The following is a 22,109-nucleotide window of genomic DNA, read 5'->3' on the forward strand; positions in this document are numbered from 1 at the left end:
CCTCTAGGAATTCCAAAGGCGTAGCACAGCATTGTTCACTGGAAAAAGATTGAAATTATAAAGACTCCTCCCGAGGGAGAGGCTCGCCTATTTTGCTAAGGGAAACGAGTAAATCTCCAGACCTTGAGACTTACCCAATAGTTACCGAAAGAAAATTTTAAAAGCTGACAGTACGACTATGCTATTCGGCAGTAGGAATCGAAGGGACTACTCAGTGTACGCGCAAGATGGAGGGGCTTCACCGGCTACTGCTAACACAGCGTTATAAGTTTTAATTGTCAAGTTCCAGCTCTGCTTGAATCTATGTCCTAATTAAAGGATGGAGGTTTGCATTCGTGTAGGAACAAAGAGGTTTTACCTCATCAAAGATTTGCCCTCATACCACAACAGGGTTATTCACATTGCTTTTTCCCCATTTACTCATATTTGTTGTGGGTAAGAATCAACTCGCAATCCGTATATAATTTGCTTTAGTATTTATTATGATAGTACTGTACTATCTTTAGTATGTCACACAGTATGAAGTTTGCCTCCGTGCACGCTTCCCTGACTTTACTTATTCATTTGATCCCTCTCGAATCACCTGAAGCTTTGTTTTGCTTAGATTGATGTTTAATCCTTTCCACTCTATTATCTTTTAAAACATCCAAAACTACTTCCTTAGATCCTGTTGTTAACACAAGGTATCTGCATGCAGCAGCTTAAAGGGTCCTATTTTATTTGTCTAGAAATCTATGATTTACTTGCATATCAAATCCCAAGAAGAGTAATGTACTGTGTTGGTCTTAAATTTGTCTAGTAATTTACTTGGTTTCATATCCTTTATTTATATTCCCTTTATCATCCTCCTTGGCTTTGGATGTAACATTTCTTATGCGAGCGTGTCTTGGATCTTTCAAAAATAAGATACTTTAAGTCAGGTATTTTAATTCCATGGAACTGCAGACATTGTCAAGCTCATTCAATAAGGTTAGTACTTTGTGTCCGTGAGATTTGTACAATTCATCATCGTGGTGTAGAGTACACTGATAAATACCAGTGGTATTGTTTTAACCTTCAAATTGCCCTTGACAGATTGATGTAAAGGCCATATGAGAAGAACTTGTAGTTTTATTTAGTTTAATATCAACATGTATAAGTGAATGGCAAAAAATTGGTTATTACCTGTCTGGCTCCCGTTATTTTCTAAGCATTTAAAGGTTAACTAGAGCAAGGTGTCATCATTAAATGTACATAAGAATCTCCCTCTGAATCATATTTACACCCCTTAAGTTGCTTCCTTCGCTTCCTCTTCTTATTCTTGAGAAGTGTTCTCTCTAGAATATGTTCGATTATATCTATTACATATAAGCTTCAGAATATAAATTTTTTCATTGAAAAAAAATAGTCTGATTGAAAAGGACCTAGTAAATTTGCTCTTATCTTCCACAATTTTTGAAGTACTAGAGTGACATTAAAATTGTTTTTATTGCACACAAAACACTTGGAGAACTAGGCATATGACCTACCACCTCTGGCTGTGGAAATGCTAGTATTATTACCGAAACCTTGCTAAAATTTCCCGAATTGCGATAATCCATGTGACTTTTTTAAAACTATCGTACAGTATTGATTGCAGCTACTACAGTATACTGTATGTAATCTGATCCTAATCTCTAGTTAGTTTCTCAAACATATCACAGAACCTTGAAGGGCATTAAAAGTTTTGACTTGTTTCTATTACCATTGATTGCTAACAGTGGTAGCATTCGTAGGTTGAACATAAGTGCTTGGTTCAGAAACTTGAAGTCAAGGAACAGGACGGGACAATATACTCATGTCTTTATGGACACCCAGGTAAATTCTTTCTCCTTTTGAATCGGCAAGGCCATTACTATCTGTACCATTAGGAAGACTTCATCTTAACTCCTTTTGTATTCCTTACTATATGAGCCAGACTCCTTTAATAGTTCTGGAGAGGGGTTGCGAAAGTGGTTCTTTCTGGTTTTCTTTTAATTTTATGCATACGGCAGGGTGAAATTATGCTATGGAGAATCTTTGGGTTTTGTGCCACATTTGATTGAGTATGATGAAGCATTGGGTTAACATTGAAAAAATCTTTAGTTCTTTAAGAATTAGCTAAAATTTATTTTCCTCATCACTTCAAAGTTGACCTGTACAGTACAGTACACAGTATTTATGAATATATTCCAAATATTCTTTTACTGTTGGAGGTAATATTTTTATTTTTATTTTACAACTGATTGTATAGTTCTCCAAATGTCCAGTTATTATATTAGGATAAAACTTGAGGGTAAAGGAGTTCTGAGATTACAGATTAAGGAAGGGAATCCTGAAATTAACAGTTTTGAACAGACCCTTTATTAACTAATCACTGAGTCACTGTTTTAGCATTCAAAATCCACATATGCTATTGAAAGGGATTTCACAATTGGGCTTTAGAGGGCAGATAAGTAGATGTAACATTGTAATTTCTTAATACTGGTGGACACTTTCAAGTTCTCTTACTTCTAAAGGTATTAAATTATATCCTGCCTACTGTTTATCATCATGTATGCATATCTCTCTGTAAGGACCTAATCCTCCACAAGTTGTTTATAAGCCGTGTAGGAAAAAGATGTGGAATTGTTGCTTACTTTTCAAGTACATCAATTTATAGCTGTGACCCGTGAAAGTATGCCTTTCATTTGTATAGGTATAGAGTAGATGTATTATATATGGATGAGGTACTGTGGCTCCCAAAAATTTGCCGGGTTCCCATTGCATCACCTTCCTCTCCGATTAATTTTTAACCGCAGTTATTTTTTATTTGTAATGGTGTAATAATTGTTTGGCAAAGAGCTATACCAAGCATATATTACCTAATAGTTACTCAAATATAACTGCTGTTGTTTTGGTCGACTCAAAATACAATACAGTACTCTACCTATACGTTATTTAATGTCTACTGTATCTGGTACTTTGCTAAAAATATAACGAAATGTGGTTTATTGATTTATAATTACTCTAGTTATATTTGGTAAGCTTTGCTTTACAGTAAACAGGTATAAACTGTGTTTATGCAGTGCTAAAGCATTCACTTAGTTTCATATTGGGGCTAGGTGTTTTCTGTAGGCCTGTGTTTAGTGACCCTGTTATCATCTTTTTATCCCTCTCCTTTTCCGTCGGCAAACTTTTTTTATTATTAATGATTAAATATTTTGTTTATTTAGAGTACAGTATTACAAACTATGTGCATTCTCCTTCCTATCCTGTTTTGGCATATTTGCAGATATCCACCTCCCTTTCTTTAATATAGGTGAGGAGGTAGAACTCGCCTAGTGGTGGTGTTCTCGTGTTGTAGGTTATTTTCCTCACCCCGTCAAAATTAGGAATTGAACACAACTCGTCTGTGCATAGCAACTGAAATTGATTAGAAATAAGTGATTAATATGCAAGGAAAATGGAATGAATAAATTGCATTTTAAGGTGTTTAAGATTATAGTAAAAAGTCATTAAGTACAGTATTCATGAAGGTTCTAAGTATAAGAAGTTTTTGGTAATGTGGTAACACTACCTTTTAAAAGGTTGTTTGATCTCTTTTGAAGATATACTGTAGAAGGGGGTTAGACATAATAGAACTGTCAAATCGTGATGTTAATTTTTTCTGCTTTTTGAGTATATTGAAAAAAGGGTGTAGAGAGTACATTTAAACGGAGAAAAACTATTTAATTGTGTTAGATTAGCAGATGATAAGCTTTGATAACAAGTACAGAGCAGGAGCTTTGTGAAGAAAGTATCAGATTAGCAAAGGTATTCAAAGAAAGGTTACAGAGGAGAAGGTTAAGTGTTTACAATGATTTCATTTTAAGATTCGTAAATGAGGAAAAGGTCATCCCAAGATTCAATGAGTTTTGAATATGTGGTTGGATATGAATTGAGAAAGTTCAGGGAATGGATGTATGAAAAATGAAACTTTCTTTTGAGACCAAGGAATGGATGCATTAAGGAGACTACTGTACTGTAAAAAGAAAAGAAGAAATAATTAGTGAAAATACAAACTTTAACGCCTGCATAGTATTATTGTGTGAACAGCTAATTAAAAAATTATTATTGAAGTTAGGCCAGAGTGAGAGGGATTAGTATTGTTGACAGGAAAATTCAAAATACGAGGTAATAATATAGATAATGAATGACTAGAACTTCTCAGAACGCAGAGCTTTATGGTCATGGGAAGGGATAAGTACGATGTAATGAGATACTGTACCGTAGTTTCGTACCTTAGAGGTAGCATCACAATTCTTAATACTGTAGTTTCAATAAGTTAAATCTTATTTTCCATTGGAGCACTGTTATGTGATTAAATAATATAAATATATGCATATTGTATGCATACCATACAGCCTGATTGTACACACTGTCCATTTGCTACGTCTTGTTCAAAGATTTTTTGCTGACTTCATTGAAGCAGATAATTTCCTTTGAATGGAATTTTTGCTAGTGCTCAGCTTTATTTTTTTTATTTGCATGTGCCAAAAATTTATTATTTATTGTAATGAATGATCAATTTGTATCATTTGCATAATGATGATTTTTATAGAATTTAACTATAAGATCATGTATGGTTAAATTATAGCTGTATTATTGTACAGTGATTTTGTGTATATTAGAACTTTCAGGAGTGCACTTTATTAAATTTGGTGAACTTTCAAACTTTCCATATTATTGAAGAACTTGGAAGCCCAGATTAAATTTAGCTAAACAATGTTTATCTCTATGGAAAGTGTAAAGTGTAATGAAATAGGTACCAAAGAAAAATATATCTTTCAGCTATATATAAACTTTGTTTATTCTTGAGGTTTGGGATAACCAGCTCAATGACCTTTCTTGGAATATGTCTTACTGCTTCGTAAATGAATGAGAAGATAAATGTGTAGATAATGGATTCCATTTAATTATGTAATTGAGACTTTGAGAAAGTGAAATTAAAAGGAAATTTTAGTAAATGAAAGTTCATTGTTTATGAAAATTGTTTAATGAATAAAAAGTAATTTTCACAACACAGTAGTGCATTACAAGCAAACAGCACAAGACAAACTGCACAGTACTTGGAAAAGTTGCCATGTATACACTCGAGTATTTTTTTTTTTTTTACTCTAGAAATTATAGTGCTTCCACACTGCATAATTTGCTCTTAAGTCTTTAAGAAGAGATTTTTTTATTGAGAGATTACTGATCTGATACAGTAGCATCCCATCTACAGGGTTCTGCAGCCACATATGCAGGTGTAGAAATGATCTCATCTGGCAGTGTAGGTGTCCCTGTGTGCACTCACACTGCAGCAGAAGCTGTTCTTAAGCACAAACTTCCATGTGTTGCAGTGTAATTTTATTAATGATTGAGGTGAGATAAGTCTTTTACAACTCATGTTCTGTAACTGTGTCATATCTAAGGCCAGGATGACATGGAAAAAGTTTTTAGACTAAAAATTAACCTTTTGAAAGTTTGATGATTGGTGTTAACACTTTGGAGTGCTTCCCTCACGTTTTCCAAACTTTTATCTTTTTGCCTTGCACCCAAATGAGGCTTTACAGATGCCCTTTACTGTCACTCCTTTTGTATGTCTGTTTGCTCCTGGTGCGATGCTTTCAAAAAGATAGCTTTCAGAAAGAAATTTTCTCCATGTAATCATAAAGATTTTCTTTTGGGTTTACATATTGCAGAAGGCCTTATCATTTTTTGCTATTCAAAGTGAAATTTCCAACATTATGGATTATTTGTCTTGTTTTTAAACTTTACTGGAATAATTCTGTATTTTAAACTAGAGAACTTTAATAATCAAGATATTTCAAACTTTAGATATTAATGTAAAGTTTCACAAGCACATTCAATAATGTTAGAAATTTCAACAATTAGGCATGAATTGTATATCAAGCATCTCACCAATAATTAGAAATAGAAAACACTGTTGAACAATATTGGTGTAATTAGTTGGTTATGGACCCCCTTTAGAGGTTAGTCTAATTTCTGATAAAAAGTATTGCTATTTAATTAAGGTTGTCCATGAGGAATTAAGAGCAGTTGCTGAAGATTTTTATTCTTAATCTACATAGTACGGTTATTTATTATTAGTTTCTTTGGTAGATTTCAAGTTATTTGTTGGGCTTTTCAGTAATCACCCTAATTTTAATAATATTAAGCGAGTAACTTTTCATGCTGTAGATTAGCTCACTAAATCTAACCACTTGCACAGTGTAATGCCGAAGATGCGGGGTTTCATTCCTAGTAAGCTAGCCTTTTTTTTTATTATTATTATTATATAAGTGTACAGTTCTACTCGTGTTCCTGCAGTAAGCCTTTTTTTTTTAAGAGATAAGTTTCTGTGAAGTATTCCTAAGAGAAACCTGTGTTGATGCATGTATATATTGTTTTTTTCTCAAGTATTTGCTTGAATGTTTTTTGTGTGCCTGTACAAGATAACCTGATATTAGAAAAATAGATCACAGTATTACTATGTGAACTCCTGAGGAACTGTACATGATAGATTGTTATATTCAATGCCCTATAGCTTGTAACTCTTGAATAGGTATTATCTCTTATCATGAATAAGTATTACCACCTACCCAACAAAAAGTGAAGCTTTTGCGTGATTGATTTATAGTTACTGTAGATATAATTGAGGAAATTCATTAATTTGCCAAATTCATGACCAGATTTATTCGGTTAGTATGGATGGGTAGAATATCGTTCATTGCTTTGTTCAATATTTCTTTGCCCATTGCATACTCATTTTGAGATTTTTAAGCCTATTTTTGATTTGTAACTTCAGTGACAGCATTCAATTCCTCTGATATAATCTAGATACAATGTCACTTTACCAATGTGGATGCCAAAGGAATTAAATGGGAGAAGGGTCAGTCCTTGGCTGTAATAATAGAATAACAGAAAGGACCAACAAAGTGAATGTGTTTATTCCTGAGTAGCTTTCATTTTTGGGAAGGTGTGTTTGACTTTGTTGGTGATCATATAGGAATGGTGAATTGGTTATATTAGTTAGAAATAACATTGTAAATGCATGGTTTTCACAGCTTTATTGACACATTTTTTATTTTTAAGTGTTACAGAAATGTGAAGACACTAGTTCTAAGGTTTTATATAAACACGCAGCCAAATTAGTAAGATATATCAAGACAGATTTATGTTTTCAAAGCATGAAAGACAATGTATGAATCCACCTAATCGCCATAATTAAATAATAAAAATAATAATTAGGTAATTATTAGAGGTGTATATCAAGTGAGGACAATTAAAGGGAGAATTTGTGGTCTTCAGTTTCCTGTTCTTTTTCTTTGTCTTCATAGGTCTGTGTCAGGGGGACTAGTTCGAAAATCTGAAGAATGGCATTGTCATCCTCTTTATCGTTTTTTTTCCTTTGAATTAGTTAGAGGAGTTAATGAGTTTTATGTCCTTTTTGGTTTTTATTTCAGTGAATCTCACCTGTGGTTAACCTGTAATAATTTGGCTCACCATCTCATGCCTCTATTATTATAATTACAAGCTAGGCTGTAACCCTAGTTAGAAAAGCAAGATGCTATAAGCCCAAGGGCTCCAACAGGAAAAAATAGCCTAGTAAGGAAAGGAATCAAAGAAACTACAAGCAAAGAATAAACAATGAAAATAAAATATTTCAAGAACAGTTACATTAAATTAGACCCTTCATATATAAACTATAAACACTTAAATAAAACAAAAGGAAGAGAAATAAGATAGCCTGCCCGCTCACATTATTGTACAGTGCTTACTGTTCACTTATAGAAAAAACATTTTGGACATAAAATTCTTGAAAAACAGCCCCATGTAAATTTCAATCAAATGATTTGATAACCAGTGTTTTCAATAGGAAAAGGAATGATTTAGGGTCTAAAAATAGACTGGGTTTTGTTAAATTTCATCATTTCCTTTATAATGAGAAATAATCTATTGCAACAATAAAGGGCAATAGGTGAGGGCTTGATATTGCCCTCAAGCATATTGTATTAGAATGATCATCATCATGTTCATATCTTTTCCTATTGAAAACACTGGTTATCAAATCATTTGATTGGAATTTACATAGGGCTGTTGGAGGGCCTATTTTTCAAGGATTTTATATCCAAAATGTTTTTATATAAGTGAACTGTAGGATCTGTGCAAGAATGTGGGTGGACTTTGTAATTGATAAAGAAATTATTACTAGAATGAGGACTTGCCACATTTTTTCCATATTCTTTAAGTAGGTAGTGTTGGAGAAAATAGATTTATCTTTCCAAATAGGCCATAGAACAATGCAGAAAGGAATAAAAAAAAAAAAAAACTTGTAGTGTTAGGGTGGGCCAGGGTTCCCCTCCCGAAAATATTTTGTCCTTCCTTATTAAGGTGTTTATAACTGAAGCCCATTATCGTATTGGATTCAGGTGGGATGCAGGGGTGTAAATGTTACGGTTCATGATATGAGGAATGTTGTTACTTCACTTAGTTTTTTAGGAATCTTACTTTGGAAATGGCTTTAGAAGCAGCGCGTTGGTGTACCAAATTTGTTTTTCCCCAAGTGCTTTTTGGAGGAAGCGCGAATGTTAGGTCAATGGTAACTGCAGGGGATATTCTTGTTTAAATAGTTATTTTGGATGTGTATATTGGATAATTTTGTATTGATTATGGTGCCATAATGTTTTAGAGGTGAGATGAAACTAGGAATTATCTAATCTAAGTGCTTTTTTTTGTTCATATCAAGGGAATGGATAATAATTCCTTTAATTCTTACAATATTTATGTAGCTTAAAAAGGTAAGCTAGATTTGTTTAGTGTTTCTTGCTTAATACTGGATACTGGTCCTTTTTATCTATGTCCTACACAGGTTACTGTGTGGAATGGATCTGCAAGTAACAGGTCTTGAATGTTAGTAAAAGGAGGACTTTAGGATTGGACAAAGCCTTAGGGAGTCTATAAAAAGATACTATGGGGGAGTGCCCACATTGCACTGTGCAAGTCACAATGTAGATAATTCACCCTTCCCCTTCTCTGATGGACACAACTATAAAAATGAGAAATTGTCTAAGTGATAACTTCATCCCCTTGGAGAAAGTACTGTAAAATGTTTCTCCTATTGTCAGGTGCTTAACATTAACCACTTGACTAGTATTTCTAATTTTTTTCTAGTAGTGGTGGTCAAAGTTTTAAGATTTATTTTATTTCTTTTCTGAAATTTTATTCCTGTCCTTATGAAAGCTGCTATTTTAGTCCTATGATATGTGGTTTAGCTATGATTGAAAGATATATGATAAACATGTTTGCCTACAGGCATTTTCTGTGTTTTGTGGAAATTGAGGAAAATTAGTAATAGGGCACAGGACCACTAGAAGGCAATTTGTCTTATAAACCCACCTTAATTTGATTTGCAATGTATGTTGTTTGTATTGGTACATATTTTTTTTATCAAAGCACTAGTGTTCTATGCATGCTTATGAGGTAGTGTTGGTTCTTTTTGTTCTGTGCACGTTTGCTTTTAATCATTAAGTACTGAAGGCGCACATTTTTTAACAAAATTAGAGAGCATTAAAGATTGTTTTTGGTAAATAGTAAAGCATATTTCATATAGTAATATACTAAATGCTAAAAATTTTAGAGAATAGGTTTGGAAAATAGAAAGTTTTTTTAAGTGAAGGGTCAGAAAAAGAGAGACGATACATCAGGAAGCATCATAAATATGAGACTTGAAGGCATCAGTAAAGTTAGCCTTTTCTGTACTCCAAGTAAAATAATTGACTTGTTTAAATTAAGGATTATGATAATGAAATAGAAAGAAATTATTTTTGGGCCATCTTTACTCTTGAAGTTCGGGAATGTGAATTCAAACCAGATTAACCCTGTTAGAGAAATTTGATACTGACCTGTAGGTGTGGTGTGACACTAGGAAAATTGCTAAGAACTCAAGTTTTGTACTGTCCTGAAATTTACAGCAATTGTTTGATAAAACTTGTAGGACATTTGTTTTGTGGTTATCTTTGTTTAATGTTGTTTGGTTTTGAGAATGTTCTGAATGGGATTTGGATGCATGTTGTGAAAGGTTGCTTAATGTGCTCTTAAGCAGGTAAGTCTAGTTGTGAAAAAAAAATATAATGGGTTTATTTTTATTTAATTTTCAGTCTCAAAGTTTTCTACATAGTTTTAGCCTTATATGTAGGGGTTTTTCATAAGTAAAAAAAAAGTTGGTTGAATTATGTTGTAATAATAATAATACAGTATGGTTGTGGAATGTAGAGAACGTAGAATTAAATATTTATACTTCATATTTTATTTGATTATAGACTTTGTTTCAAATAGTTTATGATTTTTTTATGCAAATTTTCAAGTGATTACTCTTTTTCAGTGCTAAACTGAATATAGTATTAACACAAGTACTCATACTTGTGATAGTAATTGGGTTTGTTCTTATGTATAGAGGTTTAGTTGTTTTTTCATTGGCATATACTGTAGCTTTTGAGTTGTGGGGAATTCTACAACTTAGTAAACTGTTGCTTCAACCTTTTTCTAATTAATTTGGGTCTGGCACTATAAATCTTGTGTATATATATATATATATATATATATATATATATATATATATATATATATATATAAATAAATAAATAAATTAGTATTTACATGCTATATCGGACACTTGTTGCAATGAAAATTACCATGTATTTAAGTAGTGACAAAGCCAGATAAACTTAGTTTTTCTATTTTTCTATTATGCTCTCAGTGTTCTTTAGTAATTCGACTATTTTAGAAATTTTGACTGAGCTATTGAGCAGAATTTCTTGATCTAGTATTGGCCTAAGACTGTTCTTCCAAGTGATGTCCCAAATACCTGTTATTAAAATAATTTACAGTATTTAAAGAATCAAGCAGGGAGAGCACATAATAGATGAAAGTAAAAAATAGTTTGCTGAAATCCAAAGAAACTTGGACTCCATAGAATGCCTTTTGGTCAAACAGTTTCCTTATAAATATATAGATTTTGAAAGTGATTTTCCTTTACAAAACAAAAACATTAATAGTGCACCGATTCCCAATTGTTAAATGTCTTATTCCTTTTGTGAATACATTTTTCATCATTGCCATTTGTAGAGACATTTACACAGGCTTTATTTTTGGTCTCACCATGATATTTTACACACAACAATGGTATACTTGGCCTGCTTGTTGTTTTAGGAATGAAACTATTGTAGTGAAATTATATTAATACTTTTCCCTTATGATTGTCATAAAAAAGTGTAGGCTTTGCTACTAAGTGTGTCGGCAAAATAACCTCTACTGTATAATTGAATGGTTTCGTTCTCTTGATTGGCTTTACTAACATTTACAGTATAGTTATTGAGACATAGGAAATACTGTACTTGTATATTTTGTGCATGATTTGTGTGAAGAAGGGAATCAAGGGAAGTTTCACATTAATTTAATTAGTAGGTATCAATATTAATTTAGTGCATATTTATAAATGCTGTGTTCCTGTATTTAAATGAACAATTGCGTTACATTTTACTCATAGTTTAGCATCTCATGTGAATTGGAATAATGGGTAACATTTTGGAATTTATTGGACTGCACCTTTAGTTGTATTCAGTAGTATAGTTTACAAGATACTAAGAGAGGTTTGCTAATCCGTATTTGGTAAGTATGGCTTAGATTTACACATTTTCTGTTAGTATTACGTAATTTATATTTTATATTTTTAAGGATTGTTGTTGTTACTAAAATAAAAAGTGGAAAACAATACAAAGGTACTTATCTTGTTTTTGAAGGATTTAGCCTATATCCCCACACACTTGCTATTCTGTATATTTATGAATAAAATTGTCTCAACCTCATTTTATTTGTTGAGATTAGACTATTCTTTTCTTTCTTGGCAATCAAAATCCTTATACAGCACACAGAAATTATAATTATCAATATAACCTTAGTATCTTTCCTTTCAGGTATTCCCCCAACAGCTGCTTATGGAGGTGCTGCTCCAGTAGTTGGTTATGGACAAATGACGGTGGCACCGCCGCCTTCGTATTCAGAAAGCTTAACTCACCCCATAGTTGCTTCACAACCAGGTGCTCCACATCAGTATCAGCAGTATTCGCAAGCAACTGCAGCCGCCGCTGCATCAGCACAACAGTTGCAAATGGTAAGTCTAAAACTGAATTTGCAGGCCAACCCTGACTTAATTTACAGTAAAAAACTGTTTGAGGGAAAAAAATATCTTGATACATTATTTTGAAATAGTGCGTGTCGACAGGCGAGGTAGTTCTTGAAATATTCATGGGCATGTTTCATTTACCTGACTTCAGCATGTCATAGAAAAGAAATATTTCAGTGTCTGATAACGATACGAAATTTGTCTTGTATCTTTCATAATGTAGTTTGCTCATTGGCTGAAGTTTTATTAAATTTTAGCACAGATAAGTGTTAATTTTATTACAATGGTGACTGTTCAATTTAGTAGGGAGACGACTTTCTTAAGTAAAGTGCGGAAAAATATATAACCTTTAACAAAGTTAGAAGGAAAAATAAAATCCAGTGGTACTATAAGCAACAGTATTATAGTAACAGAGAATCTTCCCTGAAGAAAAATTTTCTTTTGTAATCCTAATGCTTGATAAACAGCCAAAGTAACCTAGAAAAAAAAAAAAAAACTTCATTAAGCAGCCAAATTATGGAAAATAGGAGGAAGACACAGTAATATACTGTTATATCCCTACCAAATGAGTAGAATATTTTCCTTTTAAACATTTATAGAAGTTGAAAATTTTTGAAATAGAATGTTGGCATGGCTGAGTATAGATTTTGACAGATTTTCTCTCTCATGAATAGAGAGTAGAAGTTGAACATATCCTTGTAATAATATGAACCAGTTTATATTTTTCTTAAATTGTACACAGGCAATGCTGATGCAGCCTTATCTTTCATCAGTAGGCGATTATGTAAGTCAATTGTATTAGTTTGTCTTTACCTGTTAAGGGAACCTGAAGTCTTATAAAAAAAATCAAGTAATATTGAATGCTGATCCTGATCTTATTGGGATTTTGTTAATCAGAATATTGGAGGTCAGGATGAAAAAGATCCTACTGTATCATTTTAGATTGCTTTTATGTTTCGAGTTAAAACGAAAGTGTCCTAACAATGTACAACTCTTACTTTACTTATGCTATTCTGTCCAAAACAGTGAAGGCTGGCCTAGAATTCAGTAAACTAGAGGAATGCAGACTTAATGTGTTTTTTCTTTATATGGTGAGTAGACCTCATTAAAGGGTATCACAGTTGCCATTACATACCATGGCTAGCTAAGGTACAAATTTGCAGAAGTTAGCTGCTATAAACAGTACTTAAAATGCAGTTTGATTATCATCTCCCCACCTAGATGTTTTCATTACCAGTTTCTTCAACTACATTCTACTAATTTGGGATTTTCGGTATTTTTATTGCAAAATAAATTTCAAGAAACAAATACAGTCTCTCAAATCTTCAATTGTTCAAGAAAGAGGTATACAATCAGACCTTACCATTTGTGAGTGAATCAGTGGGCAGGCCCTTGCATTCCATAAAGCAACATTTATTGATATATTTACAATTTATACACCCCAAATACAGAACAGGGTTTGATAGAAAAGACAAAATAGTCATTAGAGTGGTGGGCTACCCTTAAAGCTGCACTCTTTGATGTAGGCACAACAGTTCCACCTTTACTTGAACCATACTGCGGCTCTTTCACCTCGTTGTCCAAATGAAAAGGTGGCCCCGACGTGTTGGACAGTAAGCACAGTAATGAGAAACTCAATCTTCCTCATTCCTGTGTTTACATGAAACGTTAAAGCCATTCTTAGGGTTTTTGAAGTAATGGTACTGGCAATTGAAACATCAAAGTGTTCAATGCTCTCTTAGAGTGACAGTATATCACAAAAGATTTTCCCTTAGTTTTTTAAATAAGTCCTAATGCATAAACTAATGTTATCATATCAGTCATAAATACAGAGGTACAGTTAGGTATCCTAGCTGAATATGATTTGTCTTTATTAAATACAGCAAATCCAATGCAGTTATATACTTCTAATTATCTTTGGGAACAGCATTACATTCAACATTTTTGAGTCGAGCACTTTTATATGAGTATTTCCTTTGTGAGGGATTTGAGCATATGGGTATTTCAAGTATGACCCAGGGTAGAACACGAGGATGATAGATATCCTGAATCTCCTGTCTCTTGATTGAAGTGTCATTGATTTGATCACATTCATTCTGTTGATTATGCAGAGCTGTTAAATTGGGTGTAACTACTTCAGAATATTTACAATCTTTGTACAGCTGCAGTTTGAAATGTAGAAAGATAAAATCCATGCACATTTGCCCATTTACTGATGACACTGATACTCTTGCAAATGCTTACAGGTTGATTTGGAATCGGTAAATAGGCAAGTAATTAATGGGGAACTTTTTATTGGAGAATTAATTTGTCTTGTTACTGATAGCTATGGTAAAATATGTACCACTAAAGATACTTCCTGTGGAGTTCCCTCCTCCAGAATAAAAGGCCTAGATATTGTTTCCCTCCTCATACTTTTAAGAAATTGTCTGACAGAAAAGATTTGGGGATTATATTTTTACTCCTAACACCTAATATTATAGTTCTTTGATTATGCTATTATGCCTGGCAGTGCCAAGGTCTTGCTCAAGATCGAAGAAAATACCAATGGTGTGACATTGCTTAATGAATCCTTGAAGATTTTAATTGCAATGCATTTAGAGGATTGGTTATTTTGGAAAGCAAAATTTTGTTGGTAAAATCAACCCTTTGGATTCCAAATACCAAACTAGCCAGTTTTTAAACTTACTTTTTTTTTCAGATAGTCGAATACTGCAACAGGTTACAGCAATTGGCCTGTAGCTAGTCTATTCAAATACATTCTTTGCAAGTTTTTTTTTTGGCTTGAATGAAAATGGCTATTTTCTAGCTTGTGGATTGCACATTTCTCCCATTTCTTATTTGATTTTCAAAAGTAGGACCTTAGCATTTCCAATATTAAATTAAGCTTGTATATTATCCCCGTGGTGCACTACCCTCAATTGAAGACAGCATCCCTAAAATTTTTATAAAAGAACATTCCTGAATTTCTTTTCCATCAATATCCATGGGAATCTGGGATTCACAAATTGTTTGAACTGTAGGATAATTTTCTGGGCTTAAGTAATTCCAAAAGTTTTGACTTGGTTTCTCCAGCTTCTGAAGGATCACTGACGACAGTATCATTCACTTTTATTTGGTGATGTAGAAGGTACAAATTTTCCACCAAGAGCTTTCTAATCTTTTTCCAAAACTGCTTTCATAAGAGTTCTTGAAATTATTTTATTAATGTAGTGTAACCGTTGTTATTTCTATTTCTTAAAAGTTTCCCCATTTTCCTCAACTTCTGTCCATTCTTGAGGAATTTTTTTTATTCTTATTCTGCTAATGCTTTGAAAATTTTTATAGTTAAATCCTCAGTAGCTGACTTTTATTTTACAACTTTGTGGAAAAGCATGAGTTTTATCATTTTCATTAAAACAAATTTGAAATTATACTTTTTTTTTTTTTCATTTAGATGTTCAAGGAATATGCTATACACCAAGTAATACTAGTTATGCGATTATTTGCAAGTTTTGCCTTTTCATTTGTAAGATTCATCATAACACATTTCTAGAATTTTTTTCCCATTTGTGAGCAACTTATGGAATGACTTCAAATTGTATTGTTGAATCATTGTATTTAAACTAGTTCAAATACTCTTTATTTGATTGTTCTTAAGTCTCATTTCATAGTTTAAAGTATTGTTCGTAAGTCTCATTTCATAGTTTATCTATTTCATCTTGTTTTTTTGTTTGTTTTTTTTTCGTTTCACTTTAAGGGTTTCACTTTAAGGGTGTTCTTTACTTCGTAATTCTTGTTTACACCCTGGGGTTGCTATCCCTTAGGCTTGTAGGAGTCTGCTTTCCCAAGTGGCATTTTAAGCCTTGCTTATAGTAATAATAACAGCAAACTTCATTTCTCAGGTACACTGACTAATTGATCAATTCTCATGTGAATCCTGTATTCTTACTATTTAGAGCATCACCGACAGTAGTTGTATTACAGATACTTAAGGTTCCTAAACATCTTGAGGCTTTGATTACCATCAACAAGTGTTTTTATCGTAACTGTACAAAATTCTACAAAATTAATGAATAGTTGAGTGCATGTTACCTTCTATCTTTTATAACAAAAAAAAACTTTCTTCATGTTGCTAATTACTGTACAAACCACTTAAATTTAACGACTGGGAGTTTCCTCCTCTTAACCCCTCTTGATGGGCTTTGTTCCTGTATCTTCCACTTGCTGTTGTTACAGCTAATTGCAAATGTGATATCATAAAATGGGTCTCCCTTTAAAGGACACTTACCAACATGAGGACAAGTTTTCAAAGTCTCGGTTCCTGTTATATGCTTCACCATTCTGGCCAGTATAGCATAAGTAAAAGAAGAAACTTGTAGGTTGGGATCATAATGTTAAATTTCATATTTTCAGAGAACTGGTAATTCAAAAAATTAAATTGTATGGAATATATTTAGAAGGGAGCTTAATTTGATGCAATTTCAATGTAGTGATGTTTAAGCCTCATTCCTCAGTATGCTGCATTTTGAACATATTCACTCCTGATTAACTGAGAATGGTTGCAGTTATAAAAATATATATTACTACCAGTAAACTAGTTACAATTTGCAGAGGCTCTTTTCAACAATTTAAGGGAGACTTGGGAATATATAATACCCATGATCTCTTGAATTACTTGTGAGAATATTGTTTGAGTATATATTTGAATATTATATTTGTTACTTATAATATTTATTGTTCTTATATGTGAGATTTAAACCTCAAAACAGTTTTTTTCTGTATAATATATATTGGTTAGTTATTAAGGAAGCACCACCAAGAAGAGGAATTAACTGTTACAAAAAGATGTACTTGCAGAACTTCGCCGCTGCCCAGCAGGCACAAAAGGTCGCTTACGCTCAACAGCAGGCATTCCAGCAACACCCGATGTACATTCAGCAGCCTACAGGTTACCCTCAGCAAGTTACTGGTTATTACCCGGCACATGCTGCTGCAATGCAACCTGGGCAAAATGTGTTGGTAATGGTAAGTGTTAACCAATGCTTTCCTTTTTTTTTATTCAGATTTAAAGTGATATGTTTTATGTAAATGACCTATCATGCCAGACCTATTAATTGCTTTTATGGTCATTATAAGACCTTCCGTTACAGAGAGATATATAACCTTAGGTACGTTTATCAATAGTATTACATTGCTTGTGCTGAACTGATTTTTTATTTATAGGTTTTGTTTATAGCTTTTATTGACAGAAGACCTAAATTTGGTTGGAATTTATTTATAGTACTAAAGGGCATTCATTTTAATTATATTAAAGGTAGTTTTCTTTTTCTGGTCATGTATGTGTGAGAAATGTTGTTCTAATATGAACTTAATGTCTCCATTTTTCACTGTTAACTTTTATATAGATGTTATGACGAGTATTAGACCGTGCATTACACCATTGGCCTCCTGAGTGGCATGAGGTGCTTACAACACATGCTGTTATTTCAGGTCTCTCTCTAAGCTTAAATAACCACCTGGGTTATTTACATTCCTACAAGGGTTGAGCAGCTTTGACTTTTGTCAGTGATTGAATGTGTGACCAACCATAAAATGTCTATATCACAAGTCCCAGTGCCAGCCCATATACTGGCCAATCCAATCCTTAAATGCCTAATAGGTGACATAAACTTTCAGTGGTCATCTTTAAAACTTTGCTTGTATCATTATACTTGTGACCTATCCATCCATTGTTCCCAACACAATGTGCTTTGCCTTTTATTTGGCAGCACATTCCACTTCTTGGTGTGATCCTATGTTGTATGATAATTTTTCTGGTTTTCTTCTGTACTCTTTCCACCAAACTATCCAGCTTTTGACACAATTTTTTTAAATTGTTTCCATTATCAGAGTTTATTTTCTGTTTAGGAAATAACCATATTGCCATTTCTTGAAGATTTTAGTTCTCAGATTCATAATAAGCTCCTTACTGCCATTCCTTAAGATTCTAATTCTCAAATAGAGTAAAATATTTGAACTGTTACTGCCTACCAGGGATGATTGTGTGCAGAAAGTATTTGCAGCTTTATTGCTGAAGTGAACTGGAATCCTTTTTTTGGTTTTCCAGGTGACTGCAGAAATAAGCTTCCACCTGAAAAGCATTTTAATCATTTATGCCTGTAACTCATTTAAGTTTAGAGTGATAAGGTAGCTTCCCAATATAATATCCACTAATCATATGTACTACTGGTCAAGTAGATTCTTTTGGGAGACCATGTTAATTGTAAACGAGAAAATAGGGTTTTCTTTTGGTAATTTATCTTCTCTTGGACATGTGCCATACATTACCATTAACTATTACATCTAGATCTTTTGAATGTATGCTGCCTTTTATTGAAATAATGTCTAAACTAATAAAAAATTTAGTTTTTAAAGCTGCAATGGTTCAATAGTTTTAAATTCTCATCCAGCGATTGGTGTCAATGACTTTATATGTCAGAAAACCTCAAATCAATCAGTTAATCTCATCCAGCTAGGCAATTACCAATGGTATTCTGTTTGGACAATATTAATTTCTCAAATGGGACCACTTACTTGAGTGCTAAAGCGATGTGCTTTCACTATAGTTCAAGAAAGGGGCTCTTTTGTTCAGAGATGTCTGCTATCTATTGAAAAGTATCTCTTGACCAGATAGACAACCCCAGGTATGACTTCAATACAGAAAATGTCCCACTCACCATGGTACAAAGGTGCTGAGAACTATAAGACAGTACAAGTTATCTCTTGTGTAGTCATGCAGGAAAATTCTTTCTCATGGAGTTATTGGTAATTTTTACGTTTGATTGAAGCTAAATGAAAATGCAGGTTTAAAGATATGGCAGTAATGGGTTTCCCAAACAACTTTCCTATCCACCACAAATTACGTTTGTTGACTAGATTTGGAGGCTAATTGCAGAGTGTCTGGTACAGTATTTACCATTTTGAAGATGAAAGTGAAGAGCTTTCTTAAGGAATAATTCCTGATTGGTATTATGACTACCCCCAAAATTGGGGGAAATGTCTGGGTATATGTATTATGACTTGTTCTTTACTAGGCGTTACTAATACTTTGGAAATCAGGGTTTGGAAAAAATGCAGTGCTGTTAACTAATTTATTTACAACGAAATATGACAAAAAGCTATTCTTTGCCAGTGAAAGGTAGCTGTAGATGTTTATTGATTCATCGAGAAAGGTACACACAATTACAATTCAGGACTGCTTGGAATATATGTTATTTACTAGAACTAAACCATGTGAAAGTTTACAATATGTTGTTGGATAATGGTTTCTGTTTTAAAGAAGGAACTGTCATTCATGATATGAAAAAAAATATCTTCGTTGTATTGTTTGTTGAAATATTTCAGTGAGATGCTGGGTAACCTTACAAAAGTTACAATACTTTCCCCTTTTAAGCAAGGACTCTGGCTTTGGAATCATCATCTGGGACATGTGCTGATTTAAGCTTGCCTATCAATAGTTTTAACATCTACTGATTTTTCATAGCACATTTTATCGGTACAGTATGCGATGAGGTTTTCAGTATACTGTATGATCTAGGTCTGCGAAAATGTAGGATTTCATGGTTGAGATGTGTTTTTCTTTTTGGAAGAATTTGTGTTATTGCTTTACAGGCATTGGTTTCGATGGGTCATATGATTCCTGAAATTTGTCTGTAGGTATAATTAACAATGTCAGTAGAATTCCTCCACTGGTGAAACGTCGAGGGATGTGCTCACTCAAGAGAATCAATTGTAATTCCTTTTTTACCTTCCATCCTGACATTTGGCGTTGTGCTCTACTTTAACCGAGTGATAGCAATGCAAAGCTACTCAGTGGGCTTCTGGATTGTACTGCCATCCTATGATTTTAATTTTGGCCTGAGGCTGACGGCGAGGAAACTTCATAGGGCTGAAGGGAAATTAGCCCTATCACTGTCCCTAATTGAATTGAGCTTTTTCATAGCTTGCTGCAATTTGATAGCTCATTTGGTATCAAGTCGTTGATGATGAAGAAAAGGTATCTACTATTAACTAGTTTATATACGCAGAAATCTGTCATGAAGCCAGTGTCCAAGGTTCGTTGTTCCTGAAATAAAAAAAAAAAAAATCTTCGGTGTCGTCTTGAGTTTTCATGCCGTACATGGGAAGTTGTGGTTTGGTAACCTGTATATTGCTGAGACACTGGGTAATGGCTCTTACAATATACCAATTAAAATATTTAGAACCCTCTAGAGCATTTAGACTATTGAAATACAAATTTTACCTTAGGGTACATTTTGCAGGAATGAATACTATATAGACTTAAAAGTAACTTATTCTACCTATTGCAATGTGAATACTGTACAAGTCTTGAATATCAAGTAACATCTTGTAACCATCTGCCAGTCAGTTTCTTCTAACGTTTACTTCATGGGGCAGTTTTTGGGTCCCGCCATTTACACTTGTCACGTTGAATGACCTTGCAGATACCACCACCAGGCTGTATAGTGCATAAGAGATATATTGTATTGACCATCTAGATAGTAGCCCAATTCTCTAGTAAATTCGATTAAGAATATAAAATTTACATTACTGGTTGAATTTTTTTTTGGTAATGAAGACCATTTACATGTGAAGTCATTCATTTAATAACCATTGCCAATTTTTATTTTCAGAATGGATATGATGCAGGAGCACGTTTTGATGGCATGGCTCAGCAGTCCATCCCACCCCCACCCCCTGGTATTGCCCCAAATGCTGCTCAGTTGGCTGCAGCTGCAGGTGCTCAAGTTTCAGCTACCCAAAAGAAAAATTCATTCCTGACCGGTGGGTCAGGAGGGGGATATACATTCTGGTAATTGTATAGTTTACAATAATTTGTATCAGTGTTGTTTATAGCATGGCAGGAGTTTTGAGGTGAAGTAGTTTGTATGCATCACATTTTGATAGCAAACTAATGTAGATTAGATATTCTTTGAGCAAAAATGGAGGTAATCAATTTCATATGATTGTGAATAAAAAAATTTCAAGATGTGACTTTTGACCTTTTGTTAGGTCAAGCAATTTGAACGAGGTGTTAAGTAATTTGCGTTTGTTCATCCATGGTACTTTTGAGTTTCAAACATGTAGAAACTCAGGACCAAAATGCATATAAACATACCTGTACATATTGTTAACAAAAATATGTGCATTTTTGCTGATGTATATATTTTTGCATGTATTACTGTACTTTGTATGTAAATATACATGATTGTGTTGGGTGCATCAAGATTGCAAAATACTCTGTGCAGGGATTCTGTGATTTTTTTTTTCTAGAGACATATGATGTCAATTTTGAATCATGGCACCGAGACATTTTGATTGATTTTCTTCCATGTAAAAATGTAGAATGGTTACCACAAATGAAATTTAGATAAGTGTTTTTGTGACTATTTAGATATATATACAGTATAGAGGAATTTATACGGAGAGTTCTGAACTCCGAATAAATATATCACTTAAAACCTTTTCATTAATCTTTTTTTATTGTCTTGATTATAAGAGATTGTATTTACCGATAGTTTAAATAACTTCGGTTTCATGGTTATATAATCACTCCTTTATTGTATTACTTATGCAAAATAAAAATAAATTAGTTTGGTCATGTTTTTCATTGCCTTTACCCAAAACAATCATCCATTACTGTACTCTATTTGAACATTATTCAAAACCAACAATATAAAATGTTTCTATCAGGCAAAACTTTACAATAACTTTCCCCAATTCCTAAATTGTAAAATAAATTTGATAGTTTAGGATACTTACAAAGCAGTGGGACCCAAGGGTTATTCAGTAATGGAAGGATTCTGTAGTAGTAAATTTTTTTTAGTAATTTTTATAACTACAAACATAACTCAAAATTTACGAGGTTTCTATAGTTACTGGCAGGTGACATTCACCTTGGACT

The 22,109-nt window shown here is 33.2% G+C and overlaps 1 protein-coding gene across 5 annotated transcripts in view; it reads left to right on the forward strand.

Annotated features, from left to right (window-relative positions):
• The window catches only part of LOC137623113 (DAZ-associated protein 2-like), a 40,620-nt gene extending 18,818 nt beyond the window's left edge, over positions 1 to 21,802 (forward strand). For 2 of the 5 annotated variants that reach the window (XM_068353800.1, XM_068353783.1), the window contains 4 exons: positions 11,976 to 12,172; positions 12,927 to 12,968; positions 17,012 to 17,191; positions 20,839 to 21,802. In XM_068353800.1, the coding sequence (XP_068209901.1) occupies positions 11,976 to 12,172; positions 12,927 to 12,968; positions 17,012 to 17,191; positions 20,839 to 21,021 (602 nt within the window). In that variant the 3' untranslated portion in view covers positions 21,022 to 21,802. The remainder of the gene's footprint in view (positions 1 to 11,975; positions 12,173 to 12,926; positions 12,969 to 17,011; positions 17,192 to 20,838) is intronic. The other 3 variants (XM_068353792.1, XM_068353808.1, XM_068353815.1) reach the window with 3 other exon arrangements.
• The last annotated feature ends 307 nt before the right edge of the window (positions 21,803 to 22,109 follow it).

This window comes from Palaemon carinicauda, chromosome 2 (genome assembly GCF_036898095.1).
Source record: "Palaemon carinicauda isolate YSFRI2023 chromosome 2, ASM3689809v2, whole genome shotgun sequence".
Lineage (NCBI taxonomy): Eukaryota > Metazoa > Arthropoda > Malacostraca > Decapoda > Palaemonidae > Palaemon > Palaemon carinicauda.